The sequence below is a fragment of the Boleophthalmus pectinirostris genome, unplaced genomic scaffold, assembly GCF_026225935.1.
Source record: "Boleophthalmus pectinirostris isolate CB_2022bp ecotype Guang Dong unplaced genomic scaffold, ASM2622593v1 HiC_scaffold_21, whole genome shotgun sequence".
Taxonomy (NCBI): Eukaryota; Metazoa; Chordata; class Actinopteri; order Gobiiformes; family Gobiidae; genus Boleophthalmus; species Boleophthalmus pectinirostris.
This window is the reverse complement of record NW_026571175.1, coordinates 21154562-21174764: the sequence shown is the minus strand read 5'-3', so window position 1 is coordinate 21174764 and position 20203 is coordinate 21154562. Positions and strand designations below refer to the sequence as shown.

The 20203-nt window shown below is 37.7% G+C and overlaps 1 protein-coding gene across 2 annotated transcripts in view; it reads left to right on the top strand.

Annotated features, from left to right (window-relative positions):
• Nucleotides 1-20203, top strand: part of LOC110167210 (dolichyl-diphosphooligosaccharide--protein glycosyltransferase subunit STT3B) — a 183455-nt gene that overhangs the window by 78691 nt on the left and 84561 nt on the right. For both annotated transcript variants that reach the window (XM_055157305.1, XM_055157304.1), the window contains exon 3: nt 17408-17695. In XM_055157305.1, the coding sequence (XP_055013280.1) occupies nt 17408-17695 (288 nt within the window). The remainder of the gene's footprint in view (nt 1-17407; nt 17696-20203) is intronic.

Below are 20203 nucleotides of genomic sequence, written 5' to 3'. Positions count from 1 at the left end.
ATGGTGTCATTAATAATAATAATAGAAAAAACCTGATGTTTCTTCTCACAATAATCCTAAATAAATACATAATAATAGATAATGAATAATAATAACTCCTAACATATTTGACCTCCCTGTGCAGAAATTACAAACACCCCTCTCCTATTTAATACATGTACTTTTTTTTTCTATGCAAGAAATAAAAGTCAAAGTAATATAATTAAATCCCAGGCTCACTTCAAGATCACAGCAAATGATCCTCCCCTCTCCACAGTGCATGTCAGCTTCAGTTTTTTACTACATAATTCATTGAAATTAATGTAATTTTCTGCCCTGGAGCCAGACCAAACAGAAAATGGGGGGCACGCATGAGCTCACAACGTCTTAGCAGGAATTATAAAGCAACACAGAGACCCACTTCCTGTCACTGTCAATATCTCAAGGCTAAAGCCACATGAATGTATTTTAATGGTTAAATTGATATGCCCCTCTGTGTTACCATCTCCTGTGTTCTCCACTGAACATTAAATTGGATTCTAGGGTCAAAAAGAGAGGGGAAGACTCTGGCTATTACCCTTGCCACACTGTGGTAAGGTCTTGGGTTAAATTCCCTGACCTAGTTCATTAGCATGTTAATTTTGGGTGTGTTTCCTGGCTCTTCTGTTAGACTAATCCTCCAGCTAGTTACTTCTGACTTGGATTCGAGCTCAAACTCTGGAGAAGAGTTCCTGCTCCTAATTAGAGTGGGGACATTAAAGGTGCATTGTGCCACTTCTGGTGGAGGGTCTGTCAAATGCTTTTCTCCATGGAGATGTTATTGCTTTATCTTTAATGATCTCCAAATTACAGGTCAGATCTGTGGAGAGGCAACCCTGCTCACAGTCAGAATGCCTGTTTTTCTATTTTTTAGCAATGAAACCATCTGTAATTTCATAAATGTAAGAACATTTCAAGCTGAGCAGTGACGTTTCCATAGAACTGCACAATGCAAGACACAATGCATCTTTGAGGACATTAAACAAGGCTCACTGTATGATAATATCACAATTTAGCAATACAGACAATAATCAATATTACACATGATATTTCACAATATATCACTATTTAAGAGCCAATTACATTTTAACAGCAGTATTTCTACTACTGTCTACACAAACTTAATACTAAATACCCAAGACGGTTAATATGTTAAATGTATTACATGAACAAGCTCTCTTTTTGCACATTTGTAGTGCTGTCACAAAATAATTATTTAAAACACACACACACACAAATACTCGCGGTGATCGATACTACAGCCCACACTATTGATAGTGTATCAAATTTACTCTCACAACATATCGATATTTTGGCTCACTCCTGCTCCCAATAGGTTTCTAAGTGGCCCTGTGGACTCTGTGATACAAACCCGAACCACAAATAAATTGGACAAGAAACATGCATTTTACATGATGGCATTAAACGTATCTGTCTCCATGGAGACACTTATTTGGCTCCACCAGGCCAAGGTACAGGTCTAGTCTTTAAGAAGGCAACCTTGATTACAGCAAGAATGTTTTGTAAGATATTTTAAAGCAGTTAGAACACCTGTAACTGAGTAAATGCAAGATAATCTTAATGCTGAACCATAGACTGTAAAAATGGAGATGGTTAACTCACTAGTCACCGCGTTCCAAATAAGAAGTGAGCATGGGCGCACTTCCGGCTCCATAGAGTCTGGGTCCACTTTACTTTATATTGGGGAAAACGTTGCTCCTTTCTCTTTAATTGCTGCTGTCAGACTCGTCAGCATATTAACCCAAATTACATGACCCTGGTGTTTTTATTTCTTGATTTTGTCCGTAAAATCCAGATATGAACATTAATAACAGACCAACCAGACGCCTCCCTACGCAACTGATGCTCCCACTAGCGTTAGCAACCGGTTTGATTGACAGCGTAGTTAAGTGCCCTTTCTCTGCGTTAGGGGCATTACCTTCAACAGCCTTACTCCAGATAGGCTCTTTGGTTGCTATGATACTCGCTGTCGGAATAGCAAATATGGAACTTTGCTCCAAATCCCCCCCCGATATTCACCTCTTTCCAAATTTGCCAGCCTCGATGAGCTCCATTTGACTAGAGCTGAATGCTATGGGTGATGTCACAGTTAGTTACCTGAGTCCACTTCTTTATACAGTATATGTGCTGAATGTTCAAACCAGGGAGACAGGCAGGTGGCGCAGCCTCCCATAAGAAAAGTTACATAGTGCACCAACTTGACGTGCAAAATGTACAAAATGTAGGAGTTCTTGGTAACCGTGAGGAGTTGGATCCAAATAGACCTGTCACGATAACAAATATTGGCATGCGATATATTGCTGAAGTAACTATAGACGATAAACAACCATATTGAAATGGCAAGAACAGATTTAAATCACAAAAGCTATTCTAAATCTGGAATATTGTTAAAGAATCCTGAGCTGCAATAAATAAACTGCAGAATGAAACATTTTAGTACTTAATTTTAATCTGTAATGAGACATAGAAGTTATTAATTCGACCTTTTACAGTTTAAATCTTATCCTATATCCAAAAAAATAACCAAAAACTCCCAAGTATAGTGCAAATAAGAAGTATACAATAAGAAGATGTTGTAATTGGTCTAATAGGCCTAGCTCCAAATAAAGCCATGCATCTATTTTTGACATAATTTAAAGATGATGAGGTGATTGTCTTCCTATAAAAGATTAGGATTCATCTGTAATCTGGATATAGCGTGAGACGTACATCCAGCCTCCATTTTAGGAAGTGTAATGATAATGATAGGCCTGAGTCAAATCAAGCCTGCAATTTGTTCCACATGGCCCCATTGTATGAAGACAAGCAACAGACACACAGTTTTGCAATCACTGTTTAATTTCAGATTCTGGCCTTTACTTGAAGCTCAATTTTATCTGTTATTATGGATGTGATTGGGGTCAGAAGTTAGGGTTATGTTCTCGCCAACAATAATAATTTTACTTTTATTTGGCATCTTTCCTTGCTTAGACATGATGGAATACCCCTGGCAAATACTTAAAATTAATACAATTATCCTCCCTTGAAGCTCAGGCGGGTTAAAGGTACAAAGTATATTATGGTAGGAGTCAAGTGCAGTGTTTTCAAGGGAGTGGGTGTAATTTTTCTTGTGTTGCTACAGAACCAGCAGTGTCCAGTGATGTCTCTTAGCAATTACCTAGCTATTACGGGGGTCATGCTATTTCCAACATGTCAGAGGATGATAGTTTCCACATCTATCCTACTGGAGCTCACCGCAGTATGCCTTTTATTTGACAGCCTGCCAGGAGAAATAAAACGCCCTGTTAAACTGTGACACAACCCTTTGTTTTGGTCCATGGTCTCTTTTGTCAATTTGTATGATAACTTGACTAGCGATGGTCGGACAATTTCTGGAAGGTCATAGAGAAATTATGATGCACTTAGGAGTGTTTGCTTTTCTCAGCGCCAGATGCAGATTTAAATTTTTCATGTAAACTTGGCATCTTTTTGTTGCCTTAAAAATTTAACTCAAATCACTCTTAAAGCCCATGTTAGACTATTTTTTGATCTCTTAAAGCCGTGTTGTTTCCTCCAAAACACACGTGGAGTTGTGTTTTTTTTTTTTCATTCACACATGTTTAACACACAAACCCTGCATATTTAGGAATTCTTGAGTTCTTGTCTCAAACAGAAAAAGGGTTTCACTGTGTTTTTAAACTCCATACAACTTCACTAGAATCATTTGGATCATTTCAGCCCTGGAATTGCTCATCTCATCTTAACTGAACTGAAGGTAAAAGGTAGCTGTTGACTTGAAAGCTACCCCTTAATGACATCGCAAGGTGGAGCAGAGAATTTTGAGCTTTGGACCTTATTAGGTTCTTTTTTCAGACCAAGAGTTTGTTTTCATACCTGACAGTTTCGACTGCTCACTAGCGCTCTTCCTCAGAGTGGTCACGTGATGTTGCTGTGACGTGTCCGGTCAGCTGATTTATACAGGTTTTGGTGCCGTCAACTTCCTCAGGACAGTATCCCAGGTGTGTGAGAGTAAAAAAGCCCCCTTGTCACAGTTTATAGTCCCATGGGTGCGTTTCTGTATTTCAGTTGCCTTTTTAATCCAGAGTAGGTGTTTGTTTTCCTTGTCCCAATGACGTCTGCTCCGTCCCAATCCATAATGTGGTTCTCTCTTTTACAGCGGTCAGAGATAGCCGATTTGAGTTGTTCTGGTTCTGCTTTGTGTTTTGTTGCTCGTGTGCATGCCTTCGCTGTTTCCTTTTCGCATTCTGTTCTATGTTCCTTATTTCGTGTACTGAACGCCCTCCCTGTTTCCCCGATGTGTGTTTTATTGCAGGACATACAGGGTATTTCGTCTATGACATGACATTTATGCTCCGGTTCTATTCTGTCTTTTGAGTGAACGAGTAATTGCCGGAGTTTTCTGTACGGTTTCACTGGTGTGTTAATATTGTGTTGAAGTCGGACTGCAGATGGCGCTGTCATCCTGCCTCCTCTGATAAGAAGACAGCGCCAAAACCTGTTTAAATCAGCTGGCCGGACACGTCATAGCAACATGACGTGACCACTCTGAGGAAGAGCGCTAATGAGCAATCGAAACTGTCAGGTATGAAAACAAACTTTTGGTTTGAAAAAAAAAACTAATAACATAAATTATCAGAAGACCAAATTAACCTTATTGACTGTTTGAGCTCTGGAGATGTAGACAGACTAATAATAAAGAGGTTACTCAAACATGTGTGAGTGAAACAAAACAAAACTCCTGGTATAATGTTGTTACCTTATCAAAAAACATAACATTGACTGAAGCATCAATTTTGTGTAATGTAGGACCTTTAATACTCTTAATTCTATAACACAATGACAGCACCAGAGGCTCATCAGAGCGTATTTTCCTAATCGCATCAACATGGTACCCTGAAGTAAATTCTGATAACATCTTTCTGTGAGGTTCAGATCACTGGTACTGTATACACCCCCATACAATCTCCTCCATGACCCACTTAAGAGAAAGTTTAGTGACAGATGGCAGACGGTGTATACTTAGCTCTGTGCAAATTTCCCTTTATAACATGCAAATCTATGCAGACCGATGAAGACTGATGTGGAGCTGAGGATTGACGGTGCCATCGCAAAGTGCACACTCATTCATAAAGTTTTCTATTTAAGTGCTAAACAAAAGAGGCAGGAGTTTAGATGGTATACCAAGATGCTAAAATGGTTTCGTGTCCAGGGTAATTGTCCAAGTATTTGCATAAGATTTAGTTTTTTATGTGCAGCTTTACTCCCACTCGCACTTTGTGTGAAAATTAGACTTAAACGTGACAAGATGCACCAATCCAGTTTTTTCTGTTCCGATACCAAGTTTTATACTTTGGCTTTAAGCATCTGCTGATACTGTCTACTGATACTGGCACAGAGACTGAAAATATTATTTATATCCTTATAACAAACAGCCTCTGCTAAGTGTTTTGTAACTTTATTTATCATTGAAAATAATTACAAAACAGCTTGGTTAAAATACAAGATTAAGTTTTTGTCTTATTATACCAGTTTATTGACCAAATTGGGATATCGGCTGAACCTTGGGAACGACATCTGATCCATCGGTTCAGTACTGGCCCTGATATCTGACACGAGTATTGTATTGGCGCATCCCTAAATGTTACAGCAATGGGGCGTATCATTCAGAGTCTTGTTTCAAATAGTTTGATGGTTGTCAAATGTTTTAAAACCTAAACCGTCACAAATGCTTGTCTTTTGGTGACATTTTGGTGCCGCTGATGCCCTTTTCTGAGCAGGTAGTGGTCTGTGACCCTTTGGCTCCCTGTGAAATCTATAAAAGCAGCTTTGTTGTTGAGAGCAGTGGCCCTGACTGGTCTGGCAGCACTTTATCTGTCTGTTTAACATGGTCTCTCCTGTCTGCTCCTCGCACTGACTTTAGATGGACTGTTAGTGCTCAATTCAGCGGTTTGGGGAAACTTGTATGACCTCAAAATAATGAGAGGCACAATATTCTGGAGTACTGGACCTGTAGGCCTTTAGTTGTTTAGTTGATTAAGTAGCCAGTGGTGTTTTGGTAGAGCCAAAATTTGTTGACAATTTGTATTGACAAATCATTTGTAGATATTAAATATTTATATGGGACAACAGGAGAATAGAGAAGTGGTGAGTGGTAACTTAGCTGAAAAATTTTGTATTTTGTTGTGTAAAAATCAGATTAAACTCATACTTCACAAGTTTAATCTCTCTTTATACAAATGCAGTTTTCCAGTACTTTTTTTCTGCATAAATAGTTGTTTTTGCATTACTCCCATGCAGGTGTAGTTTTGTGAGTGCAGTTTGGGTCAGATATATATAAACAGATACATTATAGTTTAGATCTTTTGCCCCACCCCCTTTTAGTCAACCAGTCGATCTGCAGGATATGTCTTTAGTTGACTAGTGATGGACTCCTTTGAAACATCCAAATCTTTTGGATCTGTTTCAAAGAGCGGTGCAAAAGACTTTCTCATTTTATATTTATTTATATGACCAAAGCCAATGTGAGAACTCATTTATGTACATACTAATCACAGAGAGAAATGACCAAGGTTCAGGTTTGTTTAAAATGGTTCAAACTGAGAGTGGGAGTGTGTTTTCTTATTGGAATTAGAAAAATAACAATTTTTTTTTTTTTGTGCACAAAGCTCTCATATGTGCCTACTTTACTTTTGTGTTGTTTCTTGTGTTGGTTCGGGGTTAATCAGTGTAAAAGTCCAAAAAATAGAAAGAAAAAAAAATACATGTGGTTCCAGCCGTTCAAAAGAGCAGAATAGAGCCCTATAGACTACACAGCCAGTAACTATGGCAACTACTCAACCTTCAAAAAAAGTGCTTAAAAATTTGTGAAAATAACACCCATACATGATCTTATGCTTTTTTGTTAGTCTGTTTCCTCTGTAATGTCTCAAATGTGTGTGATTGTGTGTTATTTAATGTTCCATGTGTTGTAATTACAGGTAAAGTGTCTGTTGTTGGCTATTTGCATGTTTAATATTTTTTCCTGTCATAAGACAACGGATGAAATACAGATATTGTGCTGGTTTATTTATGTTGAAGCTGCTAGCCGAAACATTAACACTGCACTGCAACAATGCACTGTCCTAATTCAAATAAATAAATACAATTAGACAGTGATAGTGATGTATCATACAGTGAAAAAGTTTAACTACACTTTAAGAACACATTTTTTTCAACTGAATATAATAATAATTTCTTACATTTGTGCTTTACAGGATTGTCAAAGCCTCTCAAAGCGCTCCACTGTGGCCATTACTCATTCACACCATACTGGGTGTTGCCAATCTCTGCCGACCACCACCAATCATTCACGCGCACACCACTTTCATACTGAGCAATGTGGATGAAGTGTCTTTCCTAAGGACACAGCGACAGAACTTGGTCTGAGCGAGAGTTGATCCCGTGACCTTCAGGTTGGGGGGACCACTGCTCTAACAACTGAGCCACTGTCTCCCCTTGAATAAATAATGCTGGTGTTTTGTAAAGTCATTGTTAGAAAAATAAGCAGAGAAAATGTGTGAGATCAACAATTATCCAATAGGCCTTTGTGTGATCAGCGGTTTTGTGAGTTTTGTGAAAGGTATTCTAAACTGCTGACAAAGCTACAAACTTCAACTCCATCTGTTCATTGGATGAGCTGCCATGTGTCAAAGAATTAACTCATTGTTTTACTCCTGAAATAAATTACCTAAATAGTTGTTAGTTTAGTTTTTTGATAATGGTTTTGGTATCGATGGTCACCCAGGTGTCAATTTACCAACAGCGCTACAGATGTCTAATATGTGGACTATCAGGACTTTTGAATAATGATCGACCAATACCGATCATGTCCAGTTGATTTCGATATATAGACTGCAAATTATTTTATTTGAGAAAATCTGAATTTTAAAAGTGCACTGTGGTAGCCTGATTCATCAGCCGGTTTCATTTGTGGAAACTGTCTGACCTTGCAGCATTAGGATTCTTTCGCTTGACGGTAGGCAGGTACTTTTTTAATTTAACCAATCACTGCTATTTGGTCGTGACATATGTAATGAGCCAAATTCCGTAGGAAGAAAGGCAATAATGTCTTTCTCCTTGATAAAATTCGCCAAACATTCTCTTTGTTCCGGCTTAAAATCCTCAACAGAATATCTGTCTTTGTCTACATTCATCTCGACCACTTTGTTTACTATTGTGCTGTACCACAAAAAGGACCCAGACATGCGCTTGATTTTGGCGTCATGGCTTCACAGCTCTTTGCTGATTGGCTGGTGTGTGGTCTACAACTTCCGGGGTTCTTGCAAACCATCTAGTGCAGGGGTGCTCAATACGTCGATCGCGATCTACCAGTCGATCGCCAAGGTCATGTGGGTAGATCGCCGTGTCTCGTCTCGGACTCGCATTTGGACTCGGTCTTGTCTCTCACTCAAGGTCTGACACTCAACAAGTGCGATCATATTTCATTACGGCCGCTGCTGTTGGCAATAAACTTGTAGTGGTGAGCAGGAGCGTGTGGGGCGTCTCAGTGCAGCCTGTGCACCCCTACGCACGGCTCGTCTGCAACAGCGTGTGCCCTCGTGTACCAGCGTGTATCACAGGGTAGGTTAAACTTCCTAAACATCCTACCTGTCCATCTGCCTCACGTCAGCACGCCGCCCCTCGCCTTTTCACAATCTCGCTCCTTCCTGCGTACAGCGAACACAAGCCCCTTCCACAGTGCGCGTTGATTAGAAGAGCAAGACCAAACGTGAAGCAAAAACTAGTCTGAATTTGTGTTACAATGTTGGCACAAAGCAGGTCTACAGCATAGAGCAGATATACATATATTGATTTGGTAAATGTGCAGAGGTTGGTAAATATCACTGCAAAACCAGAAAAGAATGCAACTCCAGTTTGGAACTTTAAAAAACGGGTTTAAAAATCTTACCTACTTCCTTCACTTTTTTCACTGTTTTGTGTAAAGTGCCAGAGGGAGTTCTCTTAAAGAAGGGGTTCTCAAACTGTGGGTGAGGGTCCAAAAAAGGGGCACAGAGTGTTTCAGTGCAGTTTGCTTGGTTTTGTATTAGGTAGATCTTTATGACTTGGTCATTTTGTAAGTAGCTCACACGCTGAAAAAGTGTGAGCACCCCTGGTCTAGTGTGAGCACCCCTGGTCTAGTGTATTCTGTTTCCTGACCTAGTTGCTGGAGAGAAATTAAATTGAGCGGAGACACTAGGTGGCGCCAGCCTGGCTAGAACTTCTAATGGAGCGTCTTCTATCTGTTTGGCTCCATATAGATCTTATTGCTTTGCCTGGAATGTTATATTATGTGACATTAAACGTTTCCAGCTAGCATTTATTCATTACGAGTGTTTCTATTGCTCAAAATTCAATAATTACTTCTGTGAATAGGGATGACTCCACAGATCTGACTTGTAATGTTGTGTAGCGCTATAACCTTCTTCTATACTGTGGAACATCTAGACAAAACAAGAACAGTGGAGATAAGAAATATTCCGCAGTGCACCTAATAATATGAAGTCTACAAATATGTCCTGAGTTACGCTTAGTTCGTGTTTGATCTAGCTTTAGTCATGGTTTCACCCTGATCTGACCCATAATAGCTCCTTTTTTTTTTTTTTTAGCTTTTTACTGCGGTTTTCTGTTTGCAGGTCTTGTCCTCTTTAGAAATCTTTTTGACCTTACTTTGTATCCTGAAAGCCCATAAACCATCATATCATTGCCTCTGACTTGTTTCCTGACCACTCCTCCCCTCTGCCCCCCTGTCTGGCCACTCGCTCCCTATTTCTATTTCCTCGTCTAAAATCACAGCGGCCATCCTGACAGTGCTCATTAATTGTGTATGCTACCGTAGCGACTAACGACAGGTCCGTATCAGTTGGTGTGACAGTTGAATGCTTTTGTGACGTGGTTCGGTCCGGATTGGCTTCTCACTTCCAGCCCACCAGCCGCCCCCCAAGGACCCTCTGTCAGTTAGGGCTGTCTCCAGTGCTTTAGATAAGGGGAGGAAGCCTTTCTAATGTGACAGTCTATGAAAACACAGCGCTGTCAAGCCAATAAACCACTCTTTGTTACCATACGGACAATGACTCAGATCATTTTAGGGGAATCTCTTTTGTCAGGTCTTTCAGAATATAGTTTCACATTGTTACCAGTGGCATAATCCGCTGTCAAATGTCAAATTAGAGGGAAGTGCTGATTATTCATGAATGCAATTTTTCTTTCATCTTACCAAATGAAGAGAAGTTTTGATATTTGGCAGAAATCAGAAGTGGAAAGAAGTTTTGTTGCTATTGTCAGGGAACACATTTCAGTAAGTCTGTGCAATTAATTGAATTTTGATCACGATTTTAATTAATCTTGAAGCTCATATAAATGAGTTGAAATGATTAAAGCTTATTTTGGGATATTTTAATATAAACAAGTATATTTATTTTCTTTTTTAAAATATAGAGATTCCAGAACAGCTGGATGTATAGATAATTTTTGATACATTTACGTTTTTCTGTGCCTTATTTCATATTCAATGTATATTTTATTCATTTTATGATTTATACATCACAAAACTGCTCTAAGGTTTATATTTATAGCCTGTATTTATTTTCAATTTGAAAATTTCGCATATTGCATCAATAACAAATTGTTTTTTGATTGAGAAATACTGAATAAATGCCTCGTCTTACTAAGAAATAATAGTGATTTCAATATTGACCAAAATAACCATGATAATGATTTTTTTCCATAATCGCGCAGCCCTGCATTTCACAAACTAATGACTAGATAGGATGAAACATTAAACAATCTTTTTGGGGTAAGTTTTGACCACCAGCCAATATTGGGCATATATAATATGGGTTCAGTCTCTACTAAATTTAAAAAGGTAAAAGGAGCTGTTAACTTGAAAACAACCACTTCATGACATCATGAGGTGGAACAGAACACTTTGAGCTTTGGAGATGTCGACAGACTAATAATAAAGGATTACTCAAATGTGAATGAAACAAAACACAATTCCAGGTGTGTTTTTGAGGACGTAACAAGATTATAACATGGCTTAAAGCTCACAAGAATCAATTTTGTGTAATATAAGACCTTAAAACAACCCAAAGTCTGATAGGCCTCTTATTATTAAGTACTGTGTTTAGAGATAGGCCAATAAGCTATAATATAATGGTTCTTTATTCAAGTAAAATTGGCTTTCCATCCTGTCAGTGTCTTGATTTATTTAGTAAAGTCTCCCTCTGTACCTCTCCAGTATGTCTGTTCAAAGCATTTCCCTTGTGGATCAATAAAGTTTGTCTAAGTCTAAACATGGCGTTGCCCTGTCTCCTCCTGTAGCCGCAGTGAAGGTTCAGTCTGACCTCCTCAACCCCTGCACTCTGCTCTCAGGCACAACGCTCTCTTCTTTATTTAAAAACTAAAACTAACCTAGAGGCAGTAACATGTCTAAACTGATCATTTAGGGGGAAAACTTGTCAAATAAAGTTAAAAACAAACAAACATCACCTTTACCATGGGGTGCAGCTGAATAGTTGTACATTTATTTAATCAAACGTATTATCTACAACTTTTCTAGAGCCTTTAAGTGACCCATATTTCACTTTTTTCTCATCCATTTTAATGCTCTTTCCTCATCACAAACAGACCTGGATTCGTGTTTTATTTCATTCACACATGTTTAACACAGAAAAACCCTGCATATTGACATCCACATCACCTTGTGATGTTATGTGGTAACACAGGAAGTGCTCCATGGTGTTTTTAAACTCCATACACCTTCACTAGAGTCATTTGGATGATTTCAACCCTGGAATTTCGCATCTCTACTGAATAAAAGGTGAAAGGATAGCTGTTAACTTGAAAACTACTGCTTCATGATCAGAGCTTTGGACATGTAGACAGACTAATAATAAACTGTTACTCAAACATGTGAATGAAACAAAACACAACTCTGGGTATGTTTTTGAAGAGGAAACAACATTATAACACACTTAAAGCTCACAAGAATCCATTTTGCGTAATATAGGGCCTTTAAAAGTCCATAACATTTTCATTTGGACTTGGAATAAAGACTGAATAACAGTTACCAGTCTGCTCTCAACACACTTCTATCCCAGATCCCTGCTCAATCCACAGAGCTGTTTTCTTTCTGCATTTGTAAAGGGACAGCAAAAGGTTTTCATTACCATAGCCCCAATATTGGCCAACTGGTAACTGTGCTTTTGACTGTTGCCAATATTACTTTAAATATCGGCCGATACTAATACTGGGCCCATATATCGTTGCATCCCTAATATAACAGCATCTGACAATTATGGAGAATGACTATTTAAAGGTGCACTATGTAACTTTTTAGTTAGGGGCCTGTCACCTGCTTGTTTCTATGGATATGTCAAAGCTCTGACTGGAATGTTCCACAGTATGACATTAAACAGCTCTGCCTTACATTTATTTAATTACAGGTGGTTTCATAGCTCAAAAATTCCTAGAAAAGCGCATTCTGACTGTGAGCACGGTTGCCTCTCTGCAGATCTGACCTGGGCCTGAACTTGGTCTGATTTGGTCTCCATTACGATAGAAAGGTTTAATGCCATACTGTGAAACATTCCAGACAAATCAACAACATGTCCATAGACCCCCCCACCAGAAAAGTTAGACAAATGCACTTTTAATCAAGCTGTCTGTCCAGTTACTATTGTTTTTAGAAATGTACTTGATCTTTTTGGCAAATGAATGGGCGACAAATACCCATTCTTTTATGCATCCCTCAAACCAAAATTACTACTTATTGTTTATATTGTGATGGGACTGACTGACCTAACCATAGGCTTACACACATGCAAACAGCTAATAATGACTTGTGTTCAGTGCGTAAAAGCTATTGTGCACACTGGCACTCCTCGCCTCGGGTAAAAGAGGAGGTTGATTTTCATTGATGTCGATTGGCCAAAGAAGATTATAGGTCTCCTTGGCTCCGCGTAATTAGCCACGCGCAGACCTGGTTTATTAGCACATAGGCACGATGCGCTCCGGCTAGCACACTATAGGGACATCCTTCACATGCTAAGACCGCGCGCACTCAAGCTAGTCTTAATTGGATCTGCTGTCTTAGTGCCCACTGTTAACTATGTTGTAATTAAAGCCTTCTAAATGTGTGAAAACCATGGATTTTCACTCATTTATCATCCATTACTTGACTTTTGTTGCCGCTTCGGAGTTGATTGTTAATTAAATATTTCTTGGATAATGCGATCTGTCATACTAAGTGATCGAATTACAGGGTTGACCTTTGATTGAACTCGTGAGGAGGAATCATTACCAAAATGTGACATGAATGACAGTGGTTTAAGATGGTTATCAGTACAGGATTATAGATGTGTAATTGTAATTGAGAAGGCAGAAAGAATGTAATTATCCAATAATGGACGGCCATGCAGTTTCTCATCCAACCAGTTGTACCATTGTGTTTTTACCCTCCACACACCTTCACTACAATCATCTGCATGATTTCAGACCTGCAACTGCTAATCTAATTAAAGTTTTAAAAAAGTTGCGGTTAATTTGAAGACTACCACTTCATGACATCACAAGTATAAAGGATAATAAAGGATTACACAATCATGTGTGAATGAAACAAAACCACGAATGGACTGATTTTCAAAAAAAAGATCAAATCGTTCAATTCTGGTGTTTTGATTTGATTCCGGGTTGAGTTCGAATCACACGTGTCCCTCCATGTGCACTGTGATGTCACTTTGGCACAGGTAGGAAAAGACCAAGCCAGGGGTCCTTTTTTAGATACAGATAGTTAACAGCTTTATAGAGGATCACTGCTGTTTTGTCTTTCATGAACTTTTAAAAATCTCTAAAACTGCTTTTTGGCTTTGTGCATGTTAATCAAATACACTCAAAATTCATACGCGATTTGCGCTACTGCGATCTTTTTAAAAACACCGTCTCCTCAATTTGATTTTAGTGAATATACATTGTTGCATCTTGTTCAGTGATGCAAAGAGGAGAGCTTGTTTTTATCAGCGGCAGGGGCAGGTTGCTGGGAACAAGGTCCTGTGTGATACACAAACATGAGAGTCAGGAGGAGCAGAGACTTTCAGCCATCAAACAAAACAAATGCAGAAAACAAAGATTTGATGGTGATGTTTATGTCTAATAGCCTTTCATCATAAACCAAAGCCCCTCAGTATTTTTTTCAGTGATTGTAGCCTAAATCATTAAGCCAAATATTTATTCATAGTGCCCAACTGCTTATTTTATTTTAATTATAAGAATTATAAGAACTGGCAACCTATTTTTAATCTAATTTAGAAAGTGATTTATTTTTATTATAAGTCATTTATTTTGGATATCTACTGTAGGAACACTAAATGTTGTGATGTATTGTTCATGCTAACAAAAGTTCTTAGTGGCAACGTAACAATATCCAAATCTCTCAGTATGATATTCTCATGATATCCATCTTACGGTACAATACTTATTGCGATATTTTGTGGAGACAAAAAAATAATACATAATTGTGAGTATGCTACTTTTCTCACGTCATCCAAAAATCCCCAAAATTACTATTTAAAAGTGCTTCATAACAGTTATTTCAGCTTGTAGATTGGACTGAAACAGAGAAAAGGATCATGGTCTATGTAGTTCTCACAATTTTTTAGCTGTTGCTGCACCAAAACAATGAATTTAAGCAAAGAGACTTGTAATTCGATATATTGTGACGGCCCACGATATTATTGTGAGACTTTTGATGATACAGTATCACGATATTTCAATTATTATTACATCCCTAGTTCTTAGCATTAAAAAATGACTTTGATTTTTTAATTCATTGTTATTGGTATATTTTGTCTTTTAAGATATCTAAAATTTGGAATCCAAAATCAAAAGTTGAATCAAATCGTGACTGAAGTGATTCATCCCATCCTTAAACGAAGCACAATGTCGGGTATGTTTCTGAGGAGCTGAAAGCAAACATATTTTAAAACTCACAAGAATCCATTTTGCGGGACATTTGAACCATAGTTAATCTACTTGCACTGAAGGTTTTGGACTGCCCATACTGTATATTTAGCTTATATTGAGTCCAAGTCTATTTGCTATTTGTTACTTGACTTATTTTAAATGCATGTCCTTATTTTCATTTTTATTACCATAGCTTATACCCACTTATATTCACATTTAGTATTCATTGCTTTATGTTGCACCATACCGCTGAAGTTCCTAGTTTGGAAATTTTCTTGTTGAATATATGTGTGCATGTGTATGTTCCACATCAAACCTCCTTTGTTTTTGTTTTCTCTTTACTCTATATGTAAATAAAGGTACATTTTCTATTCACTGACAATGGGAATAAAAGATCTGATTTATGATGAAAGACTTAGGCAAACTTTATTGATCCACAAGGGAAATTATTTGGACACAGTAGGTCACACATCACAAAGTACTATAATAAAAAAAGAGAACAAATATAAATGGTAATACTAAAAGTTCTAAAAATTCTAAATAAGTAGCAAAACTAACTACTATATATACACTACTATACTATAATAATTGCTTTTTTTTTTTTTACCTGTGCATTCATATAATTGCGTCTACATATATAAGGAGGTAATAATACTGCATTATTCTTGGTGCTTTCAGAGGCCCCCAAAGTCACTTTATAATACTATTTTTATTTCTATAGTACCATAATTGCTTTTTTTTTTTTTACCTGTGCATTCATATAATTGCGTCTACATATATAAGGAGGTAATAATACTGCATTATTCTTGGTGCTTTCAGAGGCCCCCAAAGTCACTTTATAATACTATTTTTATTTCTATAGTACCAGCATTGCATAGCTCTTTTGTACTCCAGCTCTTTGGTACTGGTCTAGCTCTACCAAGAAGCTCTTCACCCACTCACGCTCTTAGTCACTCAGTAAAAATTGTGAGATATAGTTGGGTGAGCTTTTTGCAGTTGCCTATAGAAAAGTACAGAACACGTATTAAACAATGTGCAGACTGGTATTGCATTCTTCAAGTGAAATGCAATCAATACTTCACTCGGATAGTAGCATTCAAACAGAAAAGTATGGAATTCAAGTTCTCAAATAACCACAGAATGACTCTACATGTTGTGGGATTCAAACCTATAATCTTGTGGCTATGAGGCTCGACAACTTTGTCCGCTGTCCCACATTTTGTTCTCATGTCTTATTCTGTCCCTTTCTCCTCCTCTTTGTTTGCTTGTTTTTCTTCTTGCTGCATTTCGAGCTAAAATGGCAACAATTGTTTGTAATCCTTGAGAAACATGGGCACATGGTGGGGGTTAGAAATGTCTGGTGAAATTGTACCAGGGCTGCACAATATAGGCTTTTACAATCTGTCCAAAATAATAATAATAATAATACATTTTATGAGCCTTTCTAACACCCAAGGTCAGTTTACAGGGCACAAACACAATAAAAGCAACATCAAAACAATTTAAAAACATTAAACAGAGTAAGCTAATATAAAAAGATGAGTTTTAAAAATCACAATTATCAAATCACTAAAGCTGCAGTTATTAGATACTTTCCTTTGTAAACAACAAAATATTCAAACTTTTTCATAGAAAAATCTTATTGTACCCATAAACTGATTAATCTCAACTTTATTTTTAGAGCACTTTAAAAACAACACAGTCGGTCTAAGTGCTGTACACAAACAAGATAACTGTGACAGTGACAGGTACAGGTAAAATATAATACAATACAGGTAAAAAGTTAACCCTCAAACTGTGTTAAAAGCCAAGAAAAAGATTTTTTAGTAGAGACTTATACAGGCAATGAGTTGGTCAGCCTGATTTGCAAATGGAGCCAATTCCACAGCCTTGGAGCAGCCACTGCAAATGCCCAGTCTCCTCTCTGTTTTCTCCTTGGGACACATAAATGGACATGGCTAAGCAAATATGAAGTGAGCATGGGCACAATTTTGGCTTCATCAACTCTGCCTCCAATTCATTTTATATTGAAGAAACACTGTAACTGCTGGTGTCAGGCTTTCATTTTGGTCTTAAAATGTTCTACATGATCCTGGTCTTTTTATTTCTCTAATTTTGTCTGTAAATAAATTCCTTTTCTTAATATGCAACTCAGCTCCATATTCCTCCTACAACTGCCAACCTCGACAAGCTTTACATTCATTTTACATTCTGTTGTTGTACCTCAATGAGCATGCTGAATGGTCCCTTTGTATTCATATTTGTAGCATTACTTGTGAATATTATAAACAGAAGGTGAAACTTCCGTTATAAGTTTTAAAAAAAATCTGTCTTTACCTTAAACATTTACATATGTCCCCTGTCTCCTCAGGTGTACCCAGGTTTGATGGTCACAGCAGGCCTTATCCACTATGTCCTAAACCTGCTTCACATCACTGTCCACATTCGGGACGTGTGTGTGTTCCTGGCCCCGGTCTTCAGTGGACTCACCGCCATCTCCACCTTCCTGCTGACCCGTGAGCTGTGGAACCAGGGGGCGGGGCTTCTAGCAGCCTGCTTCATCGCCATAGTACCCGGGTACATCTCCAGATCCGTGGCCGGGTCCTTCGACAATGAGGGCATCGCCATCTTCGCCCTGCAGTTCACCTACTATCTCTGGGTATGTACTTTAAATTATCAATAGTTCAATATCATTAAAGAATTATTTTTTTTTAATGAAAATTAAAATTGTATTAGACCTCGTTATGTCATTTAATATTGGCACTAAAGTCATGATCCCCACAATATTACAAAGTTTTCCTTTAACTGAAGAATCTATAATCGTCATCCATAGTCAAATTTCCTCCTCCATACTCTTAAGAACAGCCTGAACCAAAATAGTGTCACAACTTTGACTTGTACTTGTAACTTTGCTTCATGTGTTATCAAATATAAAGTTAACCATGCATTTTTATTCAAAACTTAAATTAAGGTAAGTAACATTTAAAAAATAAAATAATGAAAATAAAAGTTGCTTGTTCCACCATATATCTCACCAGAGACCACTGCTCTCTGAGGTGCCCCAGCGGTATTGAAGGATGGGTCAAATTTAGAGGACAAAGACAGGGAGGTAGAGGACAGGAAACCCTAACAATACAATAGCTCATTTGGTAGAGTGTCCACTGATCTGAAGGTTGGTGGTTCAAATCCCATTATAGACATAAGCATCATTGGTAGAGAGGTCAAATCCACTGGCCCACAGAGGTTTGCAATTGCAATTCCAACTCTCACAGAATACTGTTGTTATGCTCTTGGGCAAGACACTTAACTTGCCTCACTCCCAGTGTCTGTGTACATTGGTATCTGAATGTGTGTCTGCATAGGTGAGTGGTTTCTTGATGTAAAGCGCTTTGAGAGCCTTGAAGGTGGAAAAGCTCTATATAAAAATGTGACGATTAATGACAACTATACAGATTAGTTTTCTGTATTTCAGTGACAAAATAAATGACAAACTAAACATTCAAATGCATTTTAAAGCATTTGCAAGATCATATTCAAGTTGCATGATTTATCTGTCTCAAGAAAATGATTTTGATACAGCTGACAGTAAGTATAAAGATTTGATCAATGTCAGGATATTATGCAACTCCTCAATCATCAAATCATTAAACACAAATTAAAGTTGGACTCAAACTTTTTGTCTCCGAGCCTTGACGTCCTGCTGAGGGCTGACGAAAGCTCTCAAAAACGAAGTGACTGTACTGACCTGAATTAAAAGTGAATCAATAATTACGAACACATTACATCAGATCTGAAGAGAAAATTCATTGAGATTACATCATCATAGAGATGTCAGACTTTACATTTTATAATTATGCTATATGGGAGTATGGAAAGGTTGGCTGTCTTTTGTTAGTAGAAATATATATAGTGCTTTGTTGGTTTGAAATTACAGTATTGATTTGATTGTCAAAGCTACACAACAGTTCTCACAGTATAATCTTCCAAAAAAATTACACAAGATGGTATTTTGCACTTTTTTTTTCTTGAATTTGAACTAATATTTTCAGCATGTTGTGGCTTATTGGTGATGGATTGCACAAAGAAGATTTGATTATCGAAGAATCCCCGAAAAATATTCTCAGTATCACGCACCCTAGATTAACACTATTAAATCACAGTTGTACTATATCTACTTTATATATTTTTATAATATAATTTTGCAGATTAAAAAAAAAAGTATACAGTCATGGTTCATGCATACTGTACATTCACGCTTTCTATAGCCATTATGATGATGCCGTTAAATGCTTGCTAAACCCATAGTATATGATTGGACGTAGCGAACCTGTTAGCCCCTGCATTCCAAATGGGAAGTGAGCATGGGGGCACTTTTGGTTCCACTGACTCTGGCTCCAGTTCACTTTGTATTGAGAAAATGTCGCTCCTCTCCCTGTAGCTATTGTGCACCTCATTTTGGTCTTAAAATGTTCATATTACCCCACTTTACATAATCCTGGTGTTTTTTAGTTGGCGATTTTGTCCGTAAATCACAAAGGAAGTCGTAATTTTTTCAAGTCTCAAGTCTTTGACCACAAATCCGAGTCAAGTCCCAAGTCAAAGACAGGTAAGTCCAAGTCGAGTCTCGATTCACTGGCCCATAAGTCCAAGTCAAGTCCAAGTCGTCTGCTTTGAGCTTCAAGTCATTTCAAGTCTTTAAACCAAAGTACCAAATATAGCTTAGATTGTTGCAGTTTATATAACGTTTAAGAAAAATTTTACTCATAAAATCATAGTATATTTATATATGAGTATTTCTAGAGTATATAAGAGTTGTAGATATTAATTTAGTTATTTTTTCTTTTTAAATGTATTGACAAGATCTTCGAGTGAATCGTTATGGTCAGAATAGAAAGAATTCAGATTTAAAAGTGCTTCTCAACTCTTCTCAAGTCACAGGCCTCAAGTCCCAAGTCTTAATCTATTTTATCAAGTCAAATCTCAAGTCTGACTCGAGTCCAAGTCATGACTTGCAAGTTTCCACCTCTGGTAAATCCTAGTTCCTGGTTCTAACATGGAACTTCTGCCCTTTAACTGTAGCCTTGGTGAGCTTCATTTGACTGGAACAGAACGCTGTGGTTAACCTCACACTCCCTTAGTCCACTTTTTTGTACAGTCTATGCTAAAA